We start from the raw sequence: 22,628 nt of genomic DNA on the forward strand, positions 1-22,628 counted from the left end.
TGCCTTTGTCTCTGTAGATGCTTTTCTTTCTCATTACATTGTCAAATGCTCCAAACTTCATCTCCTCCTCTTCTTACCCCTTCATTTTTCACCTCATCTCCACTTTCAGTGCTACTTCTACTATTTCTTTGCTAACACTCCACTCTCTGCCCAATTTTCACTACCACAATTACATTCTTATTTCCACATCTATCACTGTTGCACTTCTTCTACCACTGCCATTACTACTTCTACTCTAATAATATTCCCTCATCTCATTCTGCCTCTCCCATCTCCCGCCCCTTGTCGCATATATTATGACTTCCTCTCCTTCACGCATTTGTGTGACTAATTAATGATCCAAATCAGACCAAAATGTCGTCACAAATTTCAATGTGCTATATACACACACACACACACACACACACACACACACACACACACATATATATATATATATATATATATATATATATATATATATATATATATATATATATATATATATATATATATATATATATATATATATATATATATATATATATTCTCCATGGGGAAGTGGAACATAATTTTTTCTCCGTAAGCCATGCGTGTCGTAAGAGGCGACTGAAATGCCGGGAGCAAGGGGCTAGTAACCCCTTCTCCTGTATATATTACTAAATGTCAAAGGAGAAACTTTCGTTTTTTCTTTTGGGCCACCCTGCCTCGGTGGGATACTGCCGGTGTGTTGAAAGAAAGAATATATAATACACACACATATATATATATATATATATATATATATATATATATATATATATATATATATATATATATATATATATATATATATATATATATACATACACACACACACATACATGCGTTCTTGTGTGAGCAAGCGTGATTGTATTCTGAACGAGTGACATTCAACCTTAACGACCATGGACACGCGATACACGTGTGTATTTTAAACCCAACAAACTTAAAATACAATACAGGGAATATACATAGCTTGCTGAGTTTTGAGTCACTGCGTATAAAACAACGATTGATTTTCCAGAGTATACTAAAAGCATTGTTGAAATTATTCCGTGAAAAAACTGTTAGAAAAGATGTATATTTGTAGTTTTGGCTTGTGTGACCAATTCTCTTTTATAGTACCATTTATACAGCATGAAGCTTCTATCAGTGCTTAGGGAAATAATTAAATTTAATCACGGTTATTGGTTTTTATATTATTATTATTATTATTATTAAAAAAGTAATGTGCCCGTAGAGTTAATACAACGTATGTATAAACTAGTAGGTAATCAGATTTGATCCGAGAAAGAGGAGGGTAGCCCCTATATCATGGATCAAGAAACCTTCATTAACATAAAGGTAATCCCCCTTCCCTTGCAAGGGATCACACTCACAAGTAAGTTAAACTGAACTTCTCTCTTCGGACAGTCACGGATGGGGTTTTTGGAGGTGGAGAACCTGACTCTGGCGGACGCTGGCAACTATACCTGCCGTGTTGACTTCATGACGTCACAAACCATGATGGCGTTGCTCCAGCTCACCGTGCATGGTACGTTACCCCATTTCCCCACCATCTCTGATGTCAATAAAAAATGATTTCATATGTTTTCGCGTGGGTTCTCGATGCTTACGATGAGTTGTTCTAATCAACAGAGGAAATCCGCAGTCTGGAGATATTTGACTCCTACGAAACGATGATCAGTCAGGTTGTGGGACCGTACGAGCTCTCCTCCAGGGTGGTGCTCTCCTGCCGAGCATACGGAGGTAGGTATTATAAAATTTGTGTGTGTGTGTGTGTGTGTGTGTGTGTGTGTGTGTGTGTGTGTGTGTGTGTGTGTGTGTGTGTGTACTCACCTATTTGTGGTTGCAGGGGTCAAGTCTTAGCTCCTGGCCCCGCCTCTTCACTGGTTGCTACTGGGTCCTCTCTCTCCCTGCTCCATGAGCTTTATCAAACCTCGTCTTAAAACTATGTATGGTTCCCGTCTCCACTACGTCACTCTCTAGGCTATTCCACGGCCTGACAACTCTATGGCTGAAGAAATACTTCCTAACATCCCTTTGACTCATCTGAGTCTTTAACTTCCAATTGTGACCTCTTGTTTCTGTGTCCCCTCTCTGGAACATCCTGTCTTTGTCCACCTTGTCTATTCCGCGCAGTATTTTATATGTTGTTATCATGTCTACCCTGACCCTCCTGTCCTCCAGTGTCGTCAGGCCGATTTCCCTTAACCTTTCTTCATAGGACATTCCCCTTAGCTCTGGAACTAACCTTGTTGCAAACCTTTGCACTTTCTCTAATTTCTTGACGTGCTTGATCAAGTGCGGGTTCCAAACAGGTGCTGCATACTCCAGTTTGGGCCTAACGTACATGGTGTACAGTGTCTTGAACGATTCCTTACTAAGGTACCGGAACGTGTATGTGTGTGTGTGTGTGTGTGTGTGTGTGTGTGTGTAGTCACCTAATTGTAATTGCAATGGTCGATTCATAGCTCCTGGCCACGCCTCTTCACTGGTCGCAACTAGGTCCAGTCTCTCCCTGCTCTATGAGTTTTATCATACTTCTTGTTAAAGCTACATAGGCTACCTGCGTCCATTACCTCACTTTCCAGATTATTCTATTCCCTAACAACTCTCCGACTGAAGAAATATTTCCTAACATCCCTGTGACTCGTCTGAGGCTTGATCTTCCAGTTATGACCCCTTGTTGCTGTGTCCCATCTCTGGAACATCCTGTCTCGGTTCACCTAGTCGATTCCTCTCAGTATTTTATATGTTGTTATCATGTACCTCCTCCCCCCCCCCGTCCCTCCAGTTCTCTAGGGTCGTCAGGTCGAGTTCCCTTAACCTCTACTCGTAGGACATGCCCCTTAACTCTGAGACTAGTCTCGTTGCAAACCTTTGCATTTTCTCTAGGTTCCTGGCGTGCTTGGCCATGTGTGGCTTCCAAAGTCGAGCTGCATACTCCAACATAAGCCTGACGAGTACAGGGGTCCGGAACCACTCCTTACTGAGATCCCCTCACGGGACGTTTCTGGACGCTGGTGAGGGGTTCTTGATCTAGGGAATTGGATCTTTGCTCCAGTTCCTTGAATTAAGCCTGAATACCTTCCATTCCACCCCCCAGGCGCTGTATAATCCTACGGGTTTAGCGCTTCCCATTATTGTAATAATAATCCTTACTGAGGTGTGGGAATGCTATTTTTAGGTTCGCCAGTCGTCCATATGCTGCATCGGTTATTTGGTTGATGTGCGCGTCAGAAGATGTGCTCTGTATTATACACACCCAGACAGGATGGGACTTACACAGATTACAACAAGGAAATGAGTGAAATACTGAAATCTTAGTACGACTCTGTTTAGTGAGCCACTCATCAGTCTGAGGATCGACGACCCAAATGATTTCTTCATGAATGAGCCTCAAAACTCCATAAATGTATGCCAGATTTCCGCCATTACCCTAACTCCGATAGACTTTGAAAAAGCCATTGACAACATGCCTATGCACTCAGCCCCAGGCCCAGACTCGTGGAACTCTGTGTTCATTAAGAATTGCAAGAAACCCCTCTCATGTGCCCTAAGTACACTATGGAGAAGGAGTTTAGACATGGGTGAAATTCCGCAGTCACTTAAAACGACGGATATAGCTCCACTCCATAAAGGTGGCAGCAAAGCATTAGCTAAGAACTATAGACCAATAGCTCTAACGTCCCACAAAAAAATCTTTTAAGAGTGCTAAGAAGCAGGATTGTAAATCACCTGGATTCCCAAAAACTGAACAATCCAGAGCAACATGGGTTCAGGGCAGGTCGCTACTGCCTCTCACAACTACTGGATCACTATGATATGGCCTTGGATGCACTGGAAGAAAATCTGAATGCAGATGTAATATACACAGACTTTGCAAAATCGTTTGACAAGTGCGATCATGGGGTAATAGAGCACAAAATACGTGCTACAGGAATAACTGGCAAAGTGGGGAGATGGATCTTCAACTTCCTAACCAATCAAACACAAAGAGTAGTGGTCAACAGAGTTAAATCGGAGGCTGCTATAGTGAAGAGCTCTGTTCCACAAGGCACAGTACTCGCCCCCATCCTGTTCCTCATCCTCATATCAGACATAGACAGACATGTAACCCACTGCACCGTATCATCCTTTGAAGACGATACTAGAATCTGCATGAGGCTGTCATCTATCGAGGACACGGTTAACCTTCAAGAAGATATAAACCAAGTTTTTTAGTGGGCTACGGAAAACAATATGATGTTCAATGAGGACAAATTCCAACTACTCCGTTATGGAAAACTGGAGGGGATAATAACTAGAAGAGTATACTACAAACTCTGGCCATACAATAGAGAGGAAAAACATTGTAGGAGTAGTAATGTCTGAGGATCTCACTTTCAAGGATCACAACAGTGCCATGATCACAAGTGCAAAGAAAATGATAGGATGGATAATGAGAACGTTCAAAACGAGAGATGTCAAGCCAGTGATGATCCTTTTCAAATCACTTGTTCTCTCTAGGCTGGAATACTGCTGTACATTAACATCTCCGTTCAAAGCAGGAAAAATTGCAGATCTAGAGAGTGTCCAGAGAACCTTTACTGCACGTATAAGTTCTGTCAAGCACCTTAACTACTGGGAACGCTTGGAAGCACTTGACTTGTACTCGATGGAACGCAGGAGAGAGAGAGAGATATCATAATCTACACTTGGAAAATCCTAGAAGGAATGATCCCGAATCTGCACAAAGAAATCACTCCCTACGAAAGTAAAAGACTGGGCAGGCGATGCAAAATGCCCCCAGTTAAAAGTAGGGGCGCCATTGGTACACTAACTGAAAACACCATAAGACTGTTCAACAGCCTCCCGCCAAGCATAAGAGGAATTACCTATAAACCCCTGGCTGCCTTCAAGAGAGAACTGGACAGATACCTAAAGTCAGTGCCAGATCAGGCGGGCTGTGGTTCGTACGTTGGACTGCGTGCGGCCAGCAATAGCAGCCTGGTTGATCAGGCCCTGATCCACAGGGAGGTCTGGTCGTGGACCGGGCCGCGGATGCGTTGATCCCCGGAATAACCTCCAGGTAGACTCCAGGTAGACCCAAGATCCTTTACCTTGAGTGAGGTGTGTAGTCTTTGGCCCCATAGACTGTACTCTGTCTGCAGTCTTCTTTGCTTTTCCCCGATCATCATGACTTTGCAGTTGGTGGGGTTGAACTCTAGAAGCCAGTTGCTGGACCAGGCCTGCAGCCTGCCCAGGTCCCTCTGTAGTCCTGCCTTGTCCTCCTCCGACTGAATTCTCTTCTTTAACTTCATATTGTTTGCAAACAGGGACACTTTTGTGTCTATTCCTTCCGTCTTTTTCATCTATAACATAAGAACATAAGAAAGAAGGAGCACTGCAACAGGCCTACTGACCCATGCGGAGCAGGTCTATGTCCCCTCCCCACCTGATTAGACCGTAACAGCACCGATCCTAGGACTGACCCTGTGGAACCCCGCTCGTTACAAGAGTCCACTCTAACACCTCGTCTCGTAGCGTGACTCGCTGACGCCTTCCCATCAAGTATTCTCTGAACCATTGCAGTGCCTTCTCTTTTATACCTACCTGGTCTTCCAGCTTCTGCATTAATCTCTTGTGTGGAGCCGTGTCAAAAGCCTTCTTTCTTGTCTTAATGCTGTCACCTTGTCATAAATCTCAAGTAGGTTTGTGACACAGGATTTCCCGTCTCTGAAACCTTGCTGATTGTCGTTTCATGCTCATTCCTTTCTAGGTGGTCTACCACTCTTCTCATGATAATTTTCTCCATGGTTTTGCATATAATTCATGTCAGTGACACTGGTCTGTAGTTTAATTGGGACTATATATACTGTCTTCCATACTTGTTTCGATTGATGTGTTGAAGATTGTTGTTAGTGGTACACAGTGCACCTCCGCTCCCTCTCTCAGGACCCATGGAGAGATGTTATCTGGCCCCATCTCCTTTGAGATATCTAGTATGTATCGTTTCCAGCACTTGTTGGTGTATCCCACCTCTCCGTCTTTCTGGAGGCTTTTCTGTTTCCATTGTGAATGCTTCGTTGAATCTCATGTTAAACCCCCCATATACCTCAAGGTCATTTCTTGTAAACTCCTCTCCTTCCTCTGCTTGTTTACCTGGTTTTTGATACTTGATTTTTTCCTGATGTGACTGTTCAACAGCTTCAGTTGTGACTTTGCTTTCGCTGCTGTGTCATTTTCGTATTGTGTGAGAACTTCCTCCTTACCTGTGCATATTTATTTCTCGCTTTTCGACTTCGCTTCTTATTCTCCCGGGTCCTTTGCCTTCTATACTTCTTCCATTCTCTAGCACATCTGGTTTTATCGTCTCTACACTTTTCGGTGAACCAAGGGCTCGTCCTAGCTTTCTCATTATGTGTGTTGCCTTTGCATATCTCTCCTCCGCTTCCTTACATATTGTTGTCACATTTAAGAACATAAGAATGGAGGAGCACTGCAGAAGGCCTACTGGCCTATGCAAGGCAGGTCCTTATCAAAACGACTTCTACCTAAAGCTACACAAGAAATAACTCCCGTACCCACTGACACCAATCAAACCCAGCCCCTCCCACTCATATATTTGTCCAATCTCTTCTTAAAGCTACCCAAGGTCCTAGCCTCCACCACCCAACTGGGAAGATTGTTCCACGCATCTGCAACTCTGTTAGAAAACCAGTACTTATCTATATCCTTTCTAAATCTAAATTTATCCAACTTAAATCCATTATTTCTGGTTCTTTCCTGGTTCGACACCCTCAGTACTTTATTAATATCTCCTTTGTTTATGCTCATCATCCATTTATACACTTCAATGATATCTCCCCTCATTCTAAGTCTCTCCAGAGAGTGGAGATTTAAGGCTTTAAGTCTATGTTCATACGGGAGATTCCTTACACAGTAAATCATTTTAGTCATTCTTCTCTGTATGTTCTCTAATGAGTCTATATTCATCCTGTAGTAAGGGGACCAAAACTGAGCAACATAATCTAAATGAGGCCTCACTAGTGTTGTATAGAGCTGTTAAATAACTTTTGGACTTCTATTACTTATACTTCTTGAGATAAATCCAAGTAATCTGTTAACTTTGTGCGCACTAAGGCACTGCTGTCTTGGCTTTAGATTACTGCTTCACCTACTTCACCTGGATTATAGCTTCGAGGGTTATTTTCATTACCAAGGACTAGTACCTTACACTTATCCACATTGAACTTCATCTGCCATTTTTTCAGACCAAGATATTAATTTGTCCAAATCCTCCTGGAGTTCATTGCTATCCTCCTCAGAATTAATTATACAGCCTATCTTTGTATCATCAGCAAATTTACTCATGTCACTCGTAATCCCTTCATCAAGGTCATTAATGTAAATTATGAACAAGAGAGGGCCTAAAACTGATCCTTGTGGAACGCCACTAGTGACTAATCCCCATTCAGATTTCACCCCATTAATGGTAACTCTCTGCTTTCTATTGGTAAGCCATGCCTCTATCCATGCTAGAACCTTACCTCCTATACCATGAGCTGCCACTTTTCTTAAGAGTCTCTTGTGAGGTACTCTATCGAAGGCTTTACTAAAATCCAAATAAACAATATCATATTCTTTATCACTGTCAACTGCCTCAAATGCTCTATTGAAGAACGTCAGTAAATTTGTCAGGCAGGAATGACCTCTCGTGAATCCATGCTGAGATTCACTTATGAAGTTATGCTCTTGAAGGTGACTTCTAATAATGTCAGCAATAATTGATTCTAATAACTTGCCCACTATAGATGTCAGGCTTATTAGTGGGTAATTTGAAGGAGTGGACTTATCCCCTGATTTGAATATAGGAACCACATTAGCCATCTTCCACAACTCGGGCACCACACCGGTAAGGATGGACCCATTAAACATACTCGTTAATGGCTGACTAAGCTCCATCTTGCATTCCTTAAGTATCCTGGAAAACAACTCATCGGGTCCCGGGGACTTATTTTGCTTCAGTTTGTCTATCTGTTTAATAACCATGTCCCTCGTGGCAGTAATATTAGTTAATTTAAATTCATCAGGAACTAAATAATTGTTAATTACTGGAATCTCATTTACATCTTCCTGTGTAAAAACTGACAAAAAATAGTCATTAAATAAGGAACACATTTCCAGTTCGATATCCGTCAGCTGTCCATTCCCAATTTTCAGAGGTCCTACTTTTTCCTTCACCTTCGTCCTATACACTTGAAAGAACCCCTTTGGATTAGTCTTTGATTCACTAGCAACTCTAATTTCATAGTCACGTTTAGCCTTTCTAATCCCCTTTTTTACTTCTCTTTTAAGCTGGACATATTGGTCAGTAAGGTTAACCTTTCCTCTTCTGATGCGCCTATAAATTCATCTTTTCTCCCCTAATAGATGCTTTAGCCTCCTGTTAATCCATTTGGGATTGTTATTATTAGACCTAATTTCTCTCTGGGGAATGTATATACTCTGAGCACGGTGTACATTATTAAGAAAAAATCATAAATTCCGATCCCTTCATAATCATAAGTATGATCATCGTCAATAAAATCATTAGCTAGATAACCCCAATCGAGTTTTGACAGGTGTTCCCTAAGTCCCTTATAATCGGCAGAACGAAAATCAGGGATTTTTACCGTATTATCATTATTCTTGTATACCCAGTTAATGCTAAAAGTGATGGATTTGTGATCACTTGCGCCAGGCTCTTCAGTGATCTCCAGATTATTTACGGGTGTTTCCTTATTTGACAAGACTAGATCTAGCAAATTATTACCCCTGGTATGCTCTGTTACACACTTCTTCAGAAAACAGTCCTGAACTGTTTCCATAAAGTCACTGGACTCTACATTACCGGTCAAAGAATTCCAGTCAAGTTGACTGAAGTTAAAATCCACTACTATCATTAAGTTATTGTGTCTAGAAGCCCTAACAATTTCGTCCCCAAGAAGTCTCCCTCTATCGTGATCCAAGCCTGGAGATCGGTATATTACACATAGAATTAGTTTTTCTTGACCTTCTGCAAACTCTACCCAAACAGATTCTGTTACTGTTCAATGTACTTTTATACCTGTTTTTATGCAACAGTTAATATTTTCTCGAACATATAATGCAACTCCTTCCTCCTTCCCATTACATCTATCCACATGGAAAAGCTTAAACCCTTGAATATTACACTCAGCAATCATATCCCGACTCTTTAAATCATACCAGGTTTCAGTTAATGCAATGACATCAAAGTTCCCAGCACATAATACCAAACGTAATTCATTAATCTTATTTCTTGCACTTCGACTGTTAGCATAAAATACTATCATCATTACCCAGAGTTACTCCATGACAGTTACTATTAAGATTCTTAATATCAGATTCTTAAACTCTCTGCTGCCTTTTCGTCAACCATGCCTCTACCCAGGAAAAAATTTCTCCTCCTATTCCGTGTGCCTTAAGTTTCCTCAATAGCCTCTGATGTGGAACTTTATCGAAAGCCTTACTGAAGTCCATATACACAATATCATATTCATTATAATTATCTACCTCCTCTTTCTAGGTATTTCCTTTATTTAATCAGGTAATTTCAGTGAGTTTTCTTATGCAGTTTGTCATAATTTTTAATACATGCAGAGTTTACCATCGTCTATTTTCCTTTATGTGAATTCTTAGAACATAAGAAAGAAGGAGCACTGCAACAGGCTTACTGACCCATGCGGAGCAGGTCCATGTCCTCCCCCGGATAAACCCAATGACCCACCCATCCCGGATTAGCCCAATGACCCACCCACTCTGGTCACTTCCACTCAACGAAGGAGCACGGCACCAGACCCAGCAGCACAAGCTAGTCAGGTCGAACTCACACCCACCCACACCCACTCATGTATTTATCTAACTTATTTTTAAAACTACACAACGTTTTAGCCTGAATAACTGTACTAGGGAGTTTGTTCCACTCATCCACATCTCTATTTCCAAACCAGTGCTTTCCTATATCCTTCCTGAATCTGAATTTTTCCAACTTGAAACCATTGTTGCGAGTCCTGTCTTGGCTGGAAATTTTCAGCACGCTATTTACATCCCCTTTATTTATTCCTGTTATCCATTTATACACCTCTATCATATTCCCCCTAATTCTACGCCTTTCGAGAGAGTGCAGATTCAGGGCCCTCATTCTATCCTCATAGGGAAGATTTCTGATGCATGGGATCATCTTTGTCATCCTCCTCTGTACGTTTTCCAGAGCATTTATATCCATTCTGTAATACGGTGACCAGCTCTCTGTCCCACTGAACCTCGTTCAGGAAATTCCTGCAATAGGTGTGTGTGTGTGTGTGTTTGTGTGTGTGTGTTCTCACCTAGTTGTGGTTTCAGGGATCGAGTCACAGCTCCTGGCCCGCCTCTTCACTGGTCGCTACTAGGTCACTCTTTCTGCTCCATGAGCTTTATACCTCTTCTTAAAGCAATGTATGGATCCTGCCTCCACTACATCACTTCCCAGACTATTCCACTTCCTGACAACTCTGTGAGTGAAGAAATACTTCCTAACATCCTTGTATACCTGGAGAGGGTTTCGCGGGGTTTCGGTCACAGACCGAGCCCCCGCGGCTCGGTCTGTGACCAGGCCTCATGGTGGATCAGGGCCTGATCAACCAGGCTGTTACTTTTGGCTGCAGGCAACTCGACGTACGAACCTCAGCCCGGCTGGTCAGGTACTGACTTGAGGTGCCTGCCCAGCACCTTCTTGAAGACAGCCAGGGGTCTCTTGGTAATCACCCTTATTTATGCTGGGAGGCAGCTGAAAAGTCTTGGGTCTCTCACACTTATTGTGTTGTCTTTTATTGTGCTAGCGGAGTCCCTGCTTTTCATTGGGGGATGTTGCATCGTCTGCCGAGTCTTTTGCTTTCATAGGGAGTGATTTTCGAGTGCAAGTTTGGTACTAATCCCTCCAGGATTTTCCAGGTGTATATAATCATGTATCTCTCTCGCCTGCGTTCCAGGGAGTACAGGTTGAGGAAGTTCAAGTGTTCCAAGTAATTGATGTGTTTTATCGCAGTTATGTGTGCCGTGAAGGTTCTCTGTACATTTTCTAGGTCAGCAATTTCACCTTCCTTGCAGCAATATTCCAGCCTAGATAGAACAAGCGAGCTGAAGAGTGTTATCGTGGGCTTGGCTTCCCTAGTTTTGATGGTTCTCATTATCCATCCTGTCATTTTTCTAGCAGATGCGATTGATACAATGTTGTTGTCTTTGAAGGCGAGATCCTCTGACATTATCACTCCCAGGTCTTTTATATTAGTTTGTTTTTTGTTGTGTGGTTGGAATTTGTTTTTTTTACTCCGATATAGTTTAAATTTCCTCACGTTTTCCATATCGGAGTAATTGAAATTTCTCATCATTGAACTTCATATTGTCTTCTGCGCACATTTAAAGATTTGGTTGATGTCCGCCTGGAGTCTTGCAGTGTCTTCAATGGAGGACACTGTCATACAAATTTGGGTGTCATCTTTAAATGAAGACACGGTGCTGTGGCTTACATCCCTGTCTATGTGAGATATGAGGATGAGAAACAGGATGGGAGCGAGTACTGTGCCTTGTGGAGCAAAGCTTTTCACTGTAGCCGTCTCAGACTTTACAATGTTTACTACTACTCTTTGTGTTCTTAATCGTTAGGAAATTATAGATCAATCTACCAACTTTTCCTGTTATTCCTTTATCACACATTTTATGCGCTATTTCACCATGATTACATTTGCCAAAGGCTTTTGCAAAGCCTGTGTAAACTACATCAGCGTTTTGTTTGTCTTCTAGAGCATAGAGGACCTTGTCATAGTGGTCCAGAAGTTGGGACACGCAGTAGCGACCTGCTTTAAATTCATGTTGCCCTGGGTTGTGTAACTGATGGGTATCTAGATGGGCGGCGATCTTGCTTCTTAGAACCTTTTCAAAATTTTTATGATATGGAATGTTAGTGCTGTCGGTTTGTAGTTCTTTGCTATTGCTTTCCTTTCCTCTTTGTGGAGTGGGACTTTGTCTGTTGTTTTTAATACCTGTGGGACGACCCCTTTGTCCATGCTTCTTCACCATAGGATGTTAAAGGCACATGATAGAGGCTTCACGCAGTTCTTGATGAACTCGGAGTTCCACGAGTCTGGGCCTGGGCCAGAGTGCAGGGGCATGTCATTTATCGCCCTTTCGAAGTCATTAGGCGCCAGGATAATATCAGATAGGTTTGAGTCTACCAAATTCTGTGTTCCTCTAATAAAAAATTCATTTAGGTCTTCGACTCTCATTCTGGTTAGCGGCTCGCTATAAACCGAGTCACATTCATCTGAGTCTGAGTTTTCAACTTCCATCTGTGACCCCATGTTGCTGTGTCCCATCTCTGGAACATCCTGTCATCCAGTTTGTCGATTTCTCTCAGTATTTTATATGTCGTTATCATATCCCCCCTATCTCTCCTGCTCTCCAATGTCGTCATGTCGATTTCCCTTAACCTCTCCTCATAGGACATTCCCCTTAGCTCAGGGACAAGTCTCGCTGGAAATCTTTGCACTTTCTCTAATTACACTTTCTCTAATTACACTAATTGCACTTTCTCTAATTACCTTATGAGTGAGCCTTGAGAAGTTCCTTGAAACTAGTTGTTCTTCTCCTGCTGCTATTTCTGTTTCTCTCTCATGTGTCGTATGGCTGTTTACATACTTCCTCGTCTATTTCCTCTTCATTTTTGCCCTGTCTCCTTCTAGATATACATAATAATATTATGTATTCCTAAAACGCAATTTCTCTCTCAGGATTGTGTTTCGAGTTATACGTGACCAGAATAGATGTTGTTTTCCATGGATTTTCAGTGACCACGTCTTCCATTGTCTTTCATCCAGACTGCCTAGTCTTGTTATATCCTTTGCTTCCTAATCTCATGAGGGTCTCTTTGCAAGTCATGTTTCCTCGTTGTTCTTTCTAGATCTTTCTACTTTATCTTCCTTCGTTATTAATGCCCATACTGACCTCCCACGTATATTGTGTCCATGGTCTACTTTGACTCTTCCCGTTTTGGAGATGTTTCATCTACCATATTAGCTCATTTATCCTGCTCTGCAGGTCGATTCTCATCATCTTTCTCGCTTCTCCATATGCCTGCACAACATTTCTGAATATACCAAAGTAATATATCATTTAAAAGCACTTGTGGTGACTCCCTATTAGCACTCTTGCCATACTTCTACCTAACACTCGAGAAATTCACTTCTTTTATAGCCCCATCTATGAAAACATTAAGAATAGTGACATCATGCATCCTTAACTATGTCTACTTTTGCTGGAAAATGCTTCCCTTCCCTGTTATATATCTTAACCCTTTTTCTTCACGTAAAAAGGATCGTGGCTCACGTGGTAACGCCCTCGGCTCACGTGGTAACGCCCTCGGCTCACAGTGAGGGACTGGGGTTCGATCCCAGCATGAGAAGAATGGTTGGACATATTTCCTTATATATTTTATCCTTGCTCACCTAACAGTAACTTCTGTAAGGTCCTGAGTGTTATCCAGTATTTACTCATTGCAACCCAAGAAGGGTATTAATACTGTATATCTCAGTTAATGCTCGGATGCGAATGAGCTCTTAGATGATGAATATAACTAATTTAACTAAAAATAAATTATATTAATATCATCATTATTATAATTATTATTATTGCTGTTGTAACATTCATAGGAGTGCGCTGAACCGTAGGGGTCGTGCAGTTACAGGGAAATGGGAGGCAGTCAGATTCGATCCAAGGATAGGGGGGGTAGTTCCAGTCCTTCGGTCAAGTTAGAGCCATTCTGTTCACTTGCAGCATCAGTTACAAGGCTCTCCTCTCCACCCTCTCATATACTCTTTTCCAAATCCAAATAGACAACAAATAACTAATTCGTATCTTTGTGTTGCGCACTTACTATATATGCTACAACACACAAGCTTAATCTTCATATACCCCTTAATTCCTAATTCCCTTTATTCCTCTCCGATTATTCTCTCTCTCCTTTTCCTTGCTCCTTTTTTTTTTACTTAGAATTCTCAAAACAATTATTCCCGTTATTCCTTGCAATCTCATCATTCTTTTTTCTCTGGAACGAAGAAGTGTATAAATGTGTCCCAATCACAGGCGCCCTTCTCTTTTTTATACAAGTAATTAAACAAATGCATCAGCCATTCTAAATCTTTACGCTCGTTGCTTCAGTATTTCAGTCTCCATTTCCTCCATCTCTGTTGTTCTTTTCTTTCTTAATCTGTTTTTTCTCATTCACTTTCTCCATAATTACTTGCATCTCATACCTCCTAATAAATTCCATTCCTCCATTCCCTATGTTCGAAATATACGTCAACATTTTATTTTCTGTATTCGACGATTTCTCAAAAAAAAACTCTAATTGCTTTACTCTTTATCTAATATCTTACGAATTTCATTGATATAGTTTTCATACACTCAAAATTATATATTATTTACAGTGTAAAACTCTTTCATATTTCACCTCTCTCTCCTGAACTACCATTTTTTACTTAGTTATTGAACCAATCATCACATATTTGTGCTGGAGTTCACATCTCACTGGATGACAACAACACGTGGAACAGCGTAAGACTTTACTGTAACAACCTTTCGCTCAAGGACAGCTTGGTCAAGTTATTATAACTCGGTAAAGCCTCGGTTGATATATGTGTCTATGTTATTTACTTGTGGACTCCTTGGCTCTTCTTCCTACTTCCTACTCATTAATTTCTCTCTAGCGAATCTTTCTTCTACCAGTTGTTCATAACTCTTACTAATAATCTACTCAATAAATTGTTAATACTTTAAATTTTCGTTTAAACTGTTACAGTATTCTCCGTGTACTGAATCTTCTGTAATGTGATCGGTGCTTGGCGTTCAGTAGGCTCTCGGTATTCGTGAACACCGAACGGTGAATTGAGTCTTATCCATCCATTCTGTGGTATTAACTACCCATACGTATTAGGTGTTTCGTGTAGTAATAATAATAAAATATCCACACACCACAACCACTCAACATCCACCACTAACTACCCAGTACCTGCCAACCATCATCCACCACTGACTACCCAGTACCTGCCAACCATCATCCACCACTGACTACCCAGTACCTGCCAACCATCATCCACCACTAACTACCCAGTACCTGCCAACCATCATCCACCACTGACTACCCAATACCTGCCAACATCCACCACTGACTACCCAATACCTGCCAACCATCATCCACCACTAACTACCCAATACCTGCCAACATCCACCACTGACTACCCAATACCTGCCAACCAATATCCACCACTACCTGCCATCCAACATCCACCACTACCTACCCACTTCCTGCCAACCAACATCCACCACCAGCTACTCACTACCTGCCAACCAACATCCACCACCACCTACCCACTTCCTGCCTACCAACATCCACCACTAGCTACTCATTTCCTGCCAACCAACATCCACAACTAACTACTCACTACCTGCCAACCAACATCCACCACTACCTACCCATTTCCTGCCAACCAACATCCACCGCTAACTACTCACTACCTGCCAACCAACATCCACCACTAACTACTCACTACCTGCCAACCAACATTCACCACTACCTACCCACTACCTGCCAACCAACATCCACCACTACCTACCCACTTCCTGCCAATCAACATAAAACACTAACTACCCTCTACCTGCCAACCACCATCCAACACTAATTACTCATCCTTCTTTCCAAATCTTCCACTTTCCCACCACCGTCTGACAAAAAATGTAAACTTAAGAAAACATTATAAAATACTTAAATCTACACAAGTATTAAGAATATTAAAATTATTTCATCAGCACAGAACACATACAAACATAAAAGGAATTAAAGACTGAGACATTTATGCAACTTATGGGAATCTTTATTAAGGAAACATTTCGCCACACAGTGGCTTCATCAGTCCAATACAAAGCAGAAAGAGGTAAGGAGAGGAGGAAATTGAGGTAATCGGTTCCTTACCCTGGAATCTATGTGTTCAGTCCATCATTTTTGTAGAAAGTGCAGCATATGGACGGAGAAGTGGCTTATATGCTGTAGTCAGGTGAGTCGAAGCAGGAGGCGGGATGACATGGGAACCATCCACTAGTGTAAGTAAATCTTCGTCCAAAGGTTGGACAAGTATTGAAGAATTCCTTGTAACAAAATCCGATGATGTTGCAGTGTCCGACAGAGGTGACCTCACAAGTGACTTCACAAGCGATTTTTTATATCAATGCACCACACAAAAACAAGCGGATATATACGAGAAAGATCGCAGTCAGCAGTACTTGATACTGCTACTGGGAATCTTGTCCGTCCCAGTAGCAGTATCGAGTCCTGCTGACTGCGATCTTTCTCTGTACATACCCGATTTTTTCTGCGTGGTGCATTAATGTGTATATATATATATATATATATATATATATATATATATATATATATATATATATATATATATATATATATATATATATATATATATATATATAGGAGATACATTATTGATACAAAGGTGGCATATACGGTACATGTTGTTACGTGTGTATCACCGATTATAAGGCAATATATATATATATATATATATATATATATATATATATATATATAAATATATATATATATATATATATATATATATATATATATATATATATATATATATATATATATATATAAATATATATATATATATATATATATATATATATATATATATATATATATATATATATATACATATATATATATATATATATATATATATATCTCACAGTCAGCATGATTCGAACCCAGGTCCTCAGCTTTCCACTAGTGCAGCTAGTATTATGAGCCAACACTAATAGTCTAATCAGAATAAGTTACACTCTTTGGCCTGTATGTTGGCTCGATCCAGCAGACTACCTAACGTCTAGTGACGCCTGTAGCCTAGTAGTTCAAGGCGTTACGTCGGTAGTTAGCTAAACTCGTTTAGAACTAACGACCCAGCGTACATAAATACACGCTGTACATCATTTATGTCTATACCAAAAATTAAGCATCTTTGGGTGGTTCGGTTATCCTCAAAGCTAATTACTCTCGTACACAACGTTAAGGGTAATTTTATGACTATCTTCTTATGACAAGTATCAGGTCAGGTCTCGTGTGGGACTCAGAAGTACAGAAAGTCTCACGCTCATAAGTTCTTGTTAAAAATTCAGTACTAGACTGCGGATACACGTTTATGCGTATTAATTCCTTGTCAACCGTGTAAAGGTAATAATTTAGTCTCCACCAGCAGAAGAATTTAAGAACAGTTAAACTGATTGATTTGACGTGTGCGTCGGTAATCATTTATGTTGTCTTCCTGGGTTTCGTTATTTTACTCTCTCTCTATATATCTCTCTCTTTTCGTCTCTCCCTGAGTAAGGTTTTCATCAACAGACACACAGGAGAGAGAAAATCAGAGAAGGATGTGATTGACCTGCGGGGGTGTCATCAGTAGAGTATTAGGTCACCTTCAGGGGTTTCATCAGTAGTGTGTCAGGTCACCTGCGAGGTTGTCATGAGTAGTGTGTCAGGTCACCTGCGAGGTTGTCATCAGTAGTGTGCGTCAGGTCACCTGTGGGGGTGTCATCAGTAGTGTGTTATGTCACCTGCGGGGGTGTCATGAGTAGTGTGTCAGGTCACCTGCGGGGGTGTCATCAGCAGTGTGTTAGGTCACCTGGCTAGAGTTCTACTCAATCGGCTCAATGAACATCTAGAGCAAGGACTCCTACCTGAAAGCCAGTGCGGCTTCCGGAAAGATCGCGGGACTATCGACATGGTGTTCGCTGCTAGACAGCTACAGGAGAAATGTCAGGAGCAGAACGCCGACTTGTACTCCACCTACGTCGATTTGACCAAGGCCTTCGACACCGTTAGTAGAGAGGGCCTTTGGAGAATCATGGCAAAGTACGGCTGCCCAAAGACGTTTATCGCCATCGTACGCCAACTTCACGATGGAATGCTGGCCAGAGTTCAAGACAACGGAGAGACGTCTAAACCATTCCCAGTCTCAAATGGAGTGAAACAAGGCTGCGTGCTTGCTCCCACCCTGTTCAGCCTGATGTTCTCGGCCATGCTTACAGACGCATTCAGGGACACAGACGCAGGAATCGGCATCAGGTACCGTACAGATGGGTCTGTCTTCAACCTCAGGAGGCTTCAAGCAAAAACCAAGGCTGCAACTGACACCATCAATGACCTGCTATTTGCTGATGACTGCGCCCTCAACGCTGCTTCAGAAGCCGCCATGCAGCACAGTGTTGACAAGTTCTCTGACTCCTGCAACAACTTCGGGCTCACAATCAGTACAACGAAGACTGAATTGATGCACCAGCCTGCTCCGGGAAAGACGTATGTTGAGCCAAACATCACCATCAACGGGCAGCGACTGAACGCCGTAGACAAATTCACCTACCTCGGCAGTACCCTTTCCAGAAACGTTGTCATCGATGATGAGGTGAATGCCAGACTTGCCAAAGCCAGTACCACCTTCGGCAGGCTCCACAAGAATGTATGGAACCGAAGAGGCATCACCACAAGCACCAAGATCAAGGTGTATAGAGCCATAGTCCTCACCACACTTTTCTATGGCTGCGAAACCTGGACTGTCTACAAACGTCATGCCAGAAAGTTGAACCACTTTCACACCACACAGCTCAGAAAAATTCTTGGCATCAAATGGCAAGATAAGATCCCAGACACAGAAGTGCTGACTACAGCTGGCCTGCCTAGCATCTACACCATCCTAATGCAGACACAGCTTCGCTGGGCAGGTCACGTTGCTCGCATGCCAGACCACCGGCTGCCAAAGAAACTCTTGTTTGGCGAACTGCAGCATGGAAAGCGCTCTCAAGGAGGCCAAAAGAAGCGCTACAAGGACACCCTTAAGACTGCTCTGAAATCTTTCAACATCAACCGCACCATGTGGGAGCTGATAGCTCAGGACAGGAATGACTGGCGAGCAGTTGTCCAGAAAGGGGCAACATCCTGCGAGGCAAGCAGAATCTCACTAGCTGAGCAGCGCAGGCAGGCGAGGAAGACCAGAGCCATCAGACCCCTCGATGCCGCCACCCTTCCCTGTCCACACTGCCAGAGAACGTTTCGTGCGCGGATTGGCCTGACAAGTCATCTGCGTACCCACCAACTTCGACCCCAGGATGACTAGATGGTCCTCGCCGAATCGACGGACAAACAACACACACAGGTCACCCGCGAGGTTGTCATCAGTAGTGTGTCAGGTCACCTGCGAGGTTGTTATCAGTAGTGTGTCATGTCACCTGCGAGGTTGTCATCAGTAGTATGTCAGGTCACCTGCGAGGTTGTCATCAGTAGTGTGTGTCAGGTCACCTGCGAGGTTGTCATCAGTAGTGTCAGGTCACCTGTGGGGGTGTCATCAGTAGAGTGTTATGTCAACTGCGGGGGGTGTCATGAGTAGTGTGTCAGGTCACCTGCGGGGGTGTCATCAGCAGTGTGTTAGGTCACCCGCGAGGGTGTCATCAGTAGCGTGTTAGGTCACCTGCCGTGGTGTCATCAGTAGTGTGTTAGGTCACCTGCGATGGTGTCATCAGTATGTCAGGTCACCTGCGAGGGTGTCACCAGTAGTGTCAGGTCACCTGGGATGGTGCCACCAGGAGTGTCAGGTCACCTGCGAGGGTGTCACCAGTAGTGTCAGGTCACCTGCGAGGGTGTCACCTGTAGTGTCAGGCCACCTGCGAGAGTGTCACCAGCAGTGTCAGGTCACCTGTGAGAGTGTCGCCAGGAGTGTCAGGTCACTTGCGAGAGTGTCAACAGGAGTGTCAGGTCACCTGCGAGGGTGTCATCAGTAGTGTCAGGTCACCTGCGAGGGTGTCATCAGTAGTGTCAGGTCACCTGCGAGGGTGTCACCATGAGTGTCAGGTCACCTGCGAGAGTATCACCAGGAGTGTCAGGTCACCTGCGAGGGTGTCACCATGAGTGTCAGGTCACCTGCGAGAGTGTCACAAGGAGTGTCAGGTCACCTGCGAGAGTGTCACCAGGAGTGTCAGGTCACCTGCGAGAGTGTCACCAGGAGTGTCAGGTCACCTGCGAGAGTGTCACCAGGAGTGTCAGGTCACCTGCGAGGGTGTCACCATGAGTGTCAGGTCACCTGCGAGAGTGTCACCAGGAGTGTCAGGACACCTGCGAGAGTGTCACCAGAAGTGTCAGGTCACCTGCGAGAGTGTCACCAGGAGTGTCAGGTCACCTGCGAGAGTGTCACCAGGAGTGTCAGGTCATCTGCGAGAGTGTCACCAGGAGTGTCAGATCACCTGCGAGAGTGTCACCAGGAGTGTCAGGTCACCTGCGAGATTGTCACCAAGAGTGTGAGGTCACCTGCGAGAGTGTCACCAGGAGTGTCAGGTCACCTGCGAGAGTGTCACCAGGAGTGTCAGGTTACCTGCGAGAGTGTCACCAGGAGTGTCAGGTCACCTGCGAGAGTGTCACTAGGAGTGTCAGGTCACCTGCGAGAGTGTCATCAGTATGTCAGGTCACCTGCGAGGGTGTCACCAGTAGTGTCAGGTCACCTGGGATGGTGCCACCAGGAGTGTCAGGTCACCTTCGAGAGTGTCACCAGGAGTGTCAGGTCACCTGCGAGAGTGTCATCAGTAGTGTGTGTCAGGTCACCTGCGAGGTTGTCATCAGTAGTGTCAGGTCACCTGTGGGGGTGTCATGAGTGGTGTGTCAGGTCACCCGCGAGGGTGCCATCAGTAGCGTGTTAGGTCACCTGCCGTGGTGTCATCAGTAGTGTGTTAGGTCACCAGCGATGGTGTCATCAGTATGTCAGGTCACCTGCGAGGGTGTCACCAGTAGTGTCAGGTCACCTGGGATGGTGCCACCAGGAGTGTCAGGTCACCTGCGAGGGTGTCACCAATAGTGTCAGGTCACCTGCGAGGGTGTCACCTGTAGTGTCAGGCCACCTGCGAGAGTGTCACCAGTAGTGTCAGGTCGCCTGCGAGAGTTTCGCCAGGAGTGTCAGGTCACTTGCGAGAATGTCACCAGGAGTGTCAGGTCACCTGCGAGGGTGTCACCAGTAGTGTCAGGTCACCTGCGAGGGTGTCACAATGAGTGTCAGGTCACCTGCGAGAGTGTCACCAGGAGTGTCAGGTCACCTGCGAGGGTGTCACCATGAGTGTCAGGTCACCTGCGAGAGTGTCACCAGGAGTGTCAGGTCACATGCGAGAGTGTCACCAGGAGTGTCAGGTCACCTGCGAGAGTGTCACCAGGAGTGTCAGATCACCTGCGAGAGTGTCACCAGGAGTGTCAGGTCACCTGCGAGAGTGTCACCAAGAGTGTCAGGTCACCTGCGAGAGTGTCACCAGGAGTGTCAGGTCACCTGCGAGAGTGTCACCAGGAGTGTCAGGTCACCTGCGAGAGTGTCACCAGGAGTGTCAGGTCACCTGCGAGAGTGTCACCAGGAGTGTCAGGTCACCTGCGAGAGTGTCACCAGGAGTGTCAGGTCACCTGCGAGAGTGTCACCAGGAGTGTCAGGTCACCTGCGAGGGTGTCACCAGGAGTGTCAGGTCACCTGCGAGAGTGTCACCAGGAGTGTCAGGTCACCTGCGAGAGTGTCACCAGGAGTGTCAGGTCACCTGCGAGAGTGTCACCAGGAGTGTCAGGTCACCTGCGAGAGTGTCACCAGGAGTGTCAGGTCACCTGCGAGAGTGTCACCAGGAGTGTCAGGTCACCTGCGAGAGTGTCACCAGGAGTGTCAGGTCACCTGCGAGAGTGTCACCAGGAGTGTCAGGTCACCTGCGAGAGTGTCACCAGGAGTGTCAGGTCACCTGCGAGAGTGTCACCAGGAGTGTCAGGTCACCTGCGAGAGTGTCACCAGGAGTGTCAGGTCACCTGCGAGAGTGTCACCAGGAGTGTCAGGTCACCTGCGAGAGTGTCACCAGGAGTGTCAGGTCACCTGCGAGAGTGTCACCAGGAGTGTCAGGTCACCTGCGAGAGTGTCACCAGGAGTGTCAGGTCACCTGCGAGAGTGTCACCAGGAGTGTCAGGTCACCTGCGAGAGTGTCACCAGGAGTGTCAGGTCACCTGCGAGAGTGTCACCAGGAGTGTCAGGTCACCTGCGAGAGTGTCACCAGGAGTGTCAGGTCACCTGCGAGAGTGTCACCAGGAGTGTCAGGTCACCTGCGAGAGTGTCACCAGGAGTGTCAGGTCACCTGCGAGAGTGTCACCAGGAGTGTCAGGTCACCTGCGAGAGTGTCACCAGGAGTGTCAGGTCACCTGCGAGAGTGTCACCAGGAGTGTCAGGTCACCTGCGAGAGTGTCACCAGGAGTGTCAGGTCACCTGCGAGAGTGTCACCAGGAGTGTCAGGTCACCTGCGAGAGTGTCACCAGGAGTGTCAGGTCACCTGCGAGAGTGTCACCAGGAGTGTCAGGTCACCTGCGAGAGTGTCACCAGGAGTGTCAGGTCACCTGCGAGAGTGTCACCAGGAGTGTCAGGTCACCTGCGAGAGTGTCACCAGGAGTGTCAGGTTACCTGCGAGAGTGTCACCAGGAGTGTCAGGTCACCTGC

General features: G+C 44.3%; 1 protein-coding gene across 1 annotated transcript in view; it reads left to right on the forward strand.

Annotated features, from left to right (window-relative positions):
* LOC128695495 (uncharacterized) overlaps nt 1-22,628 on the forward strand; it is a 458,740-nt gene that overhangs the window by 126,684 nt on the left and 309,428 nt on the right. The window contains exons 4-5 of the mRNA XM_053786204.2: nt 1,414-1,534; nt 1,639-1,749. Of these exons, the coding sequence (XP_053642179.2) occupies nt 1,414-1,534; nt 1,639-1,749 (232 nt within the window). The remainder of the gene's footprint in view (nt 1-1,413; nt 1,535-1,638; nt 1,750-22,628) is intronic.

The sequence above is a fragment of the Cherax quadricarinatus genome, chromosome 2 (assembly GCF_038502225.1).
Source record: "Cherax quadricarinatus isolate ZL_2023a chromosome 2, ASM3850222v1, whole genome shotgun sequence".
Classification (NCBI taxonomy): domain Eukaryota; kingdom Metazoa; phylum Arthropoda; class Malacostraca; order Decapoda; family Parastacidae; genus Cherax; species Cherax quadricarinatus.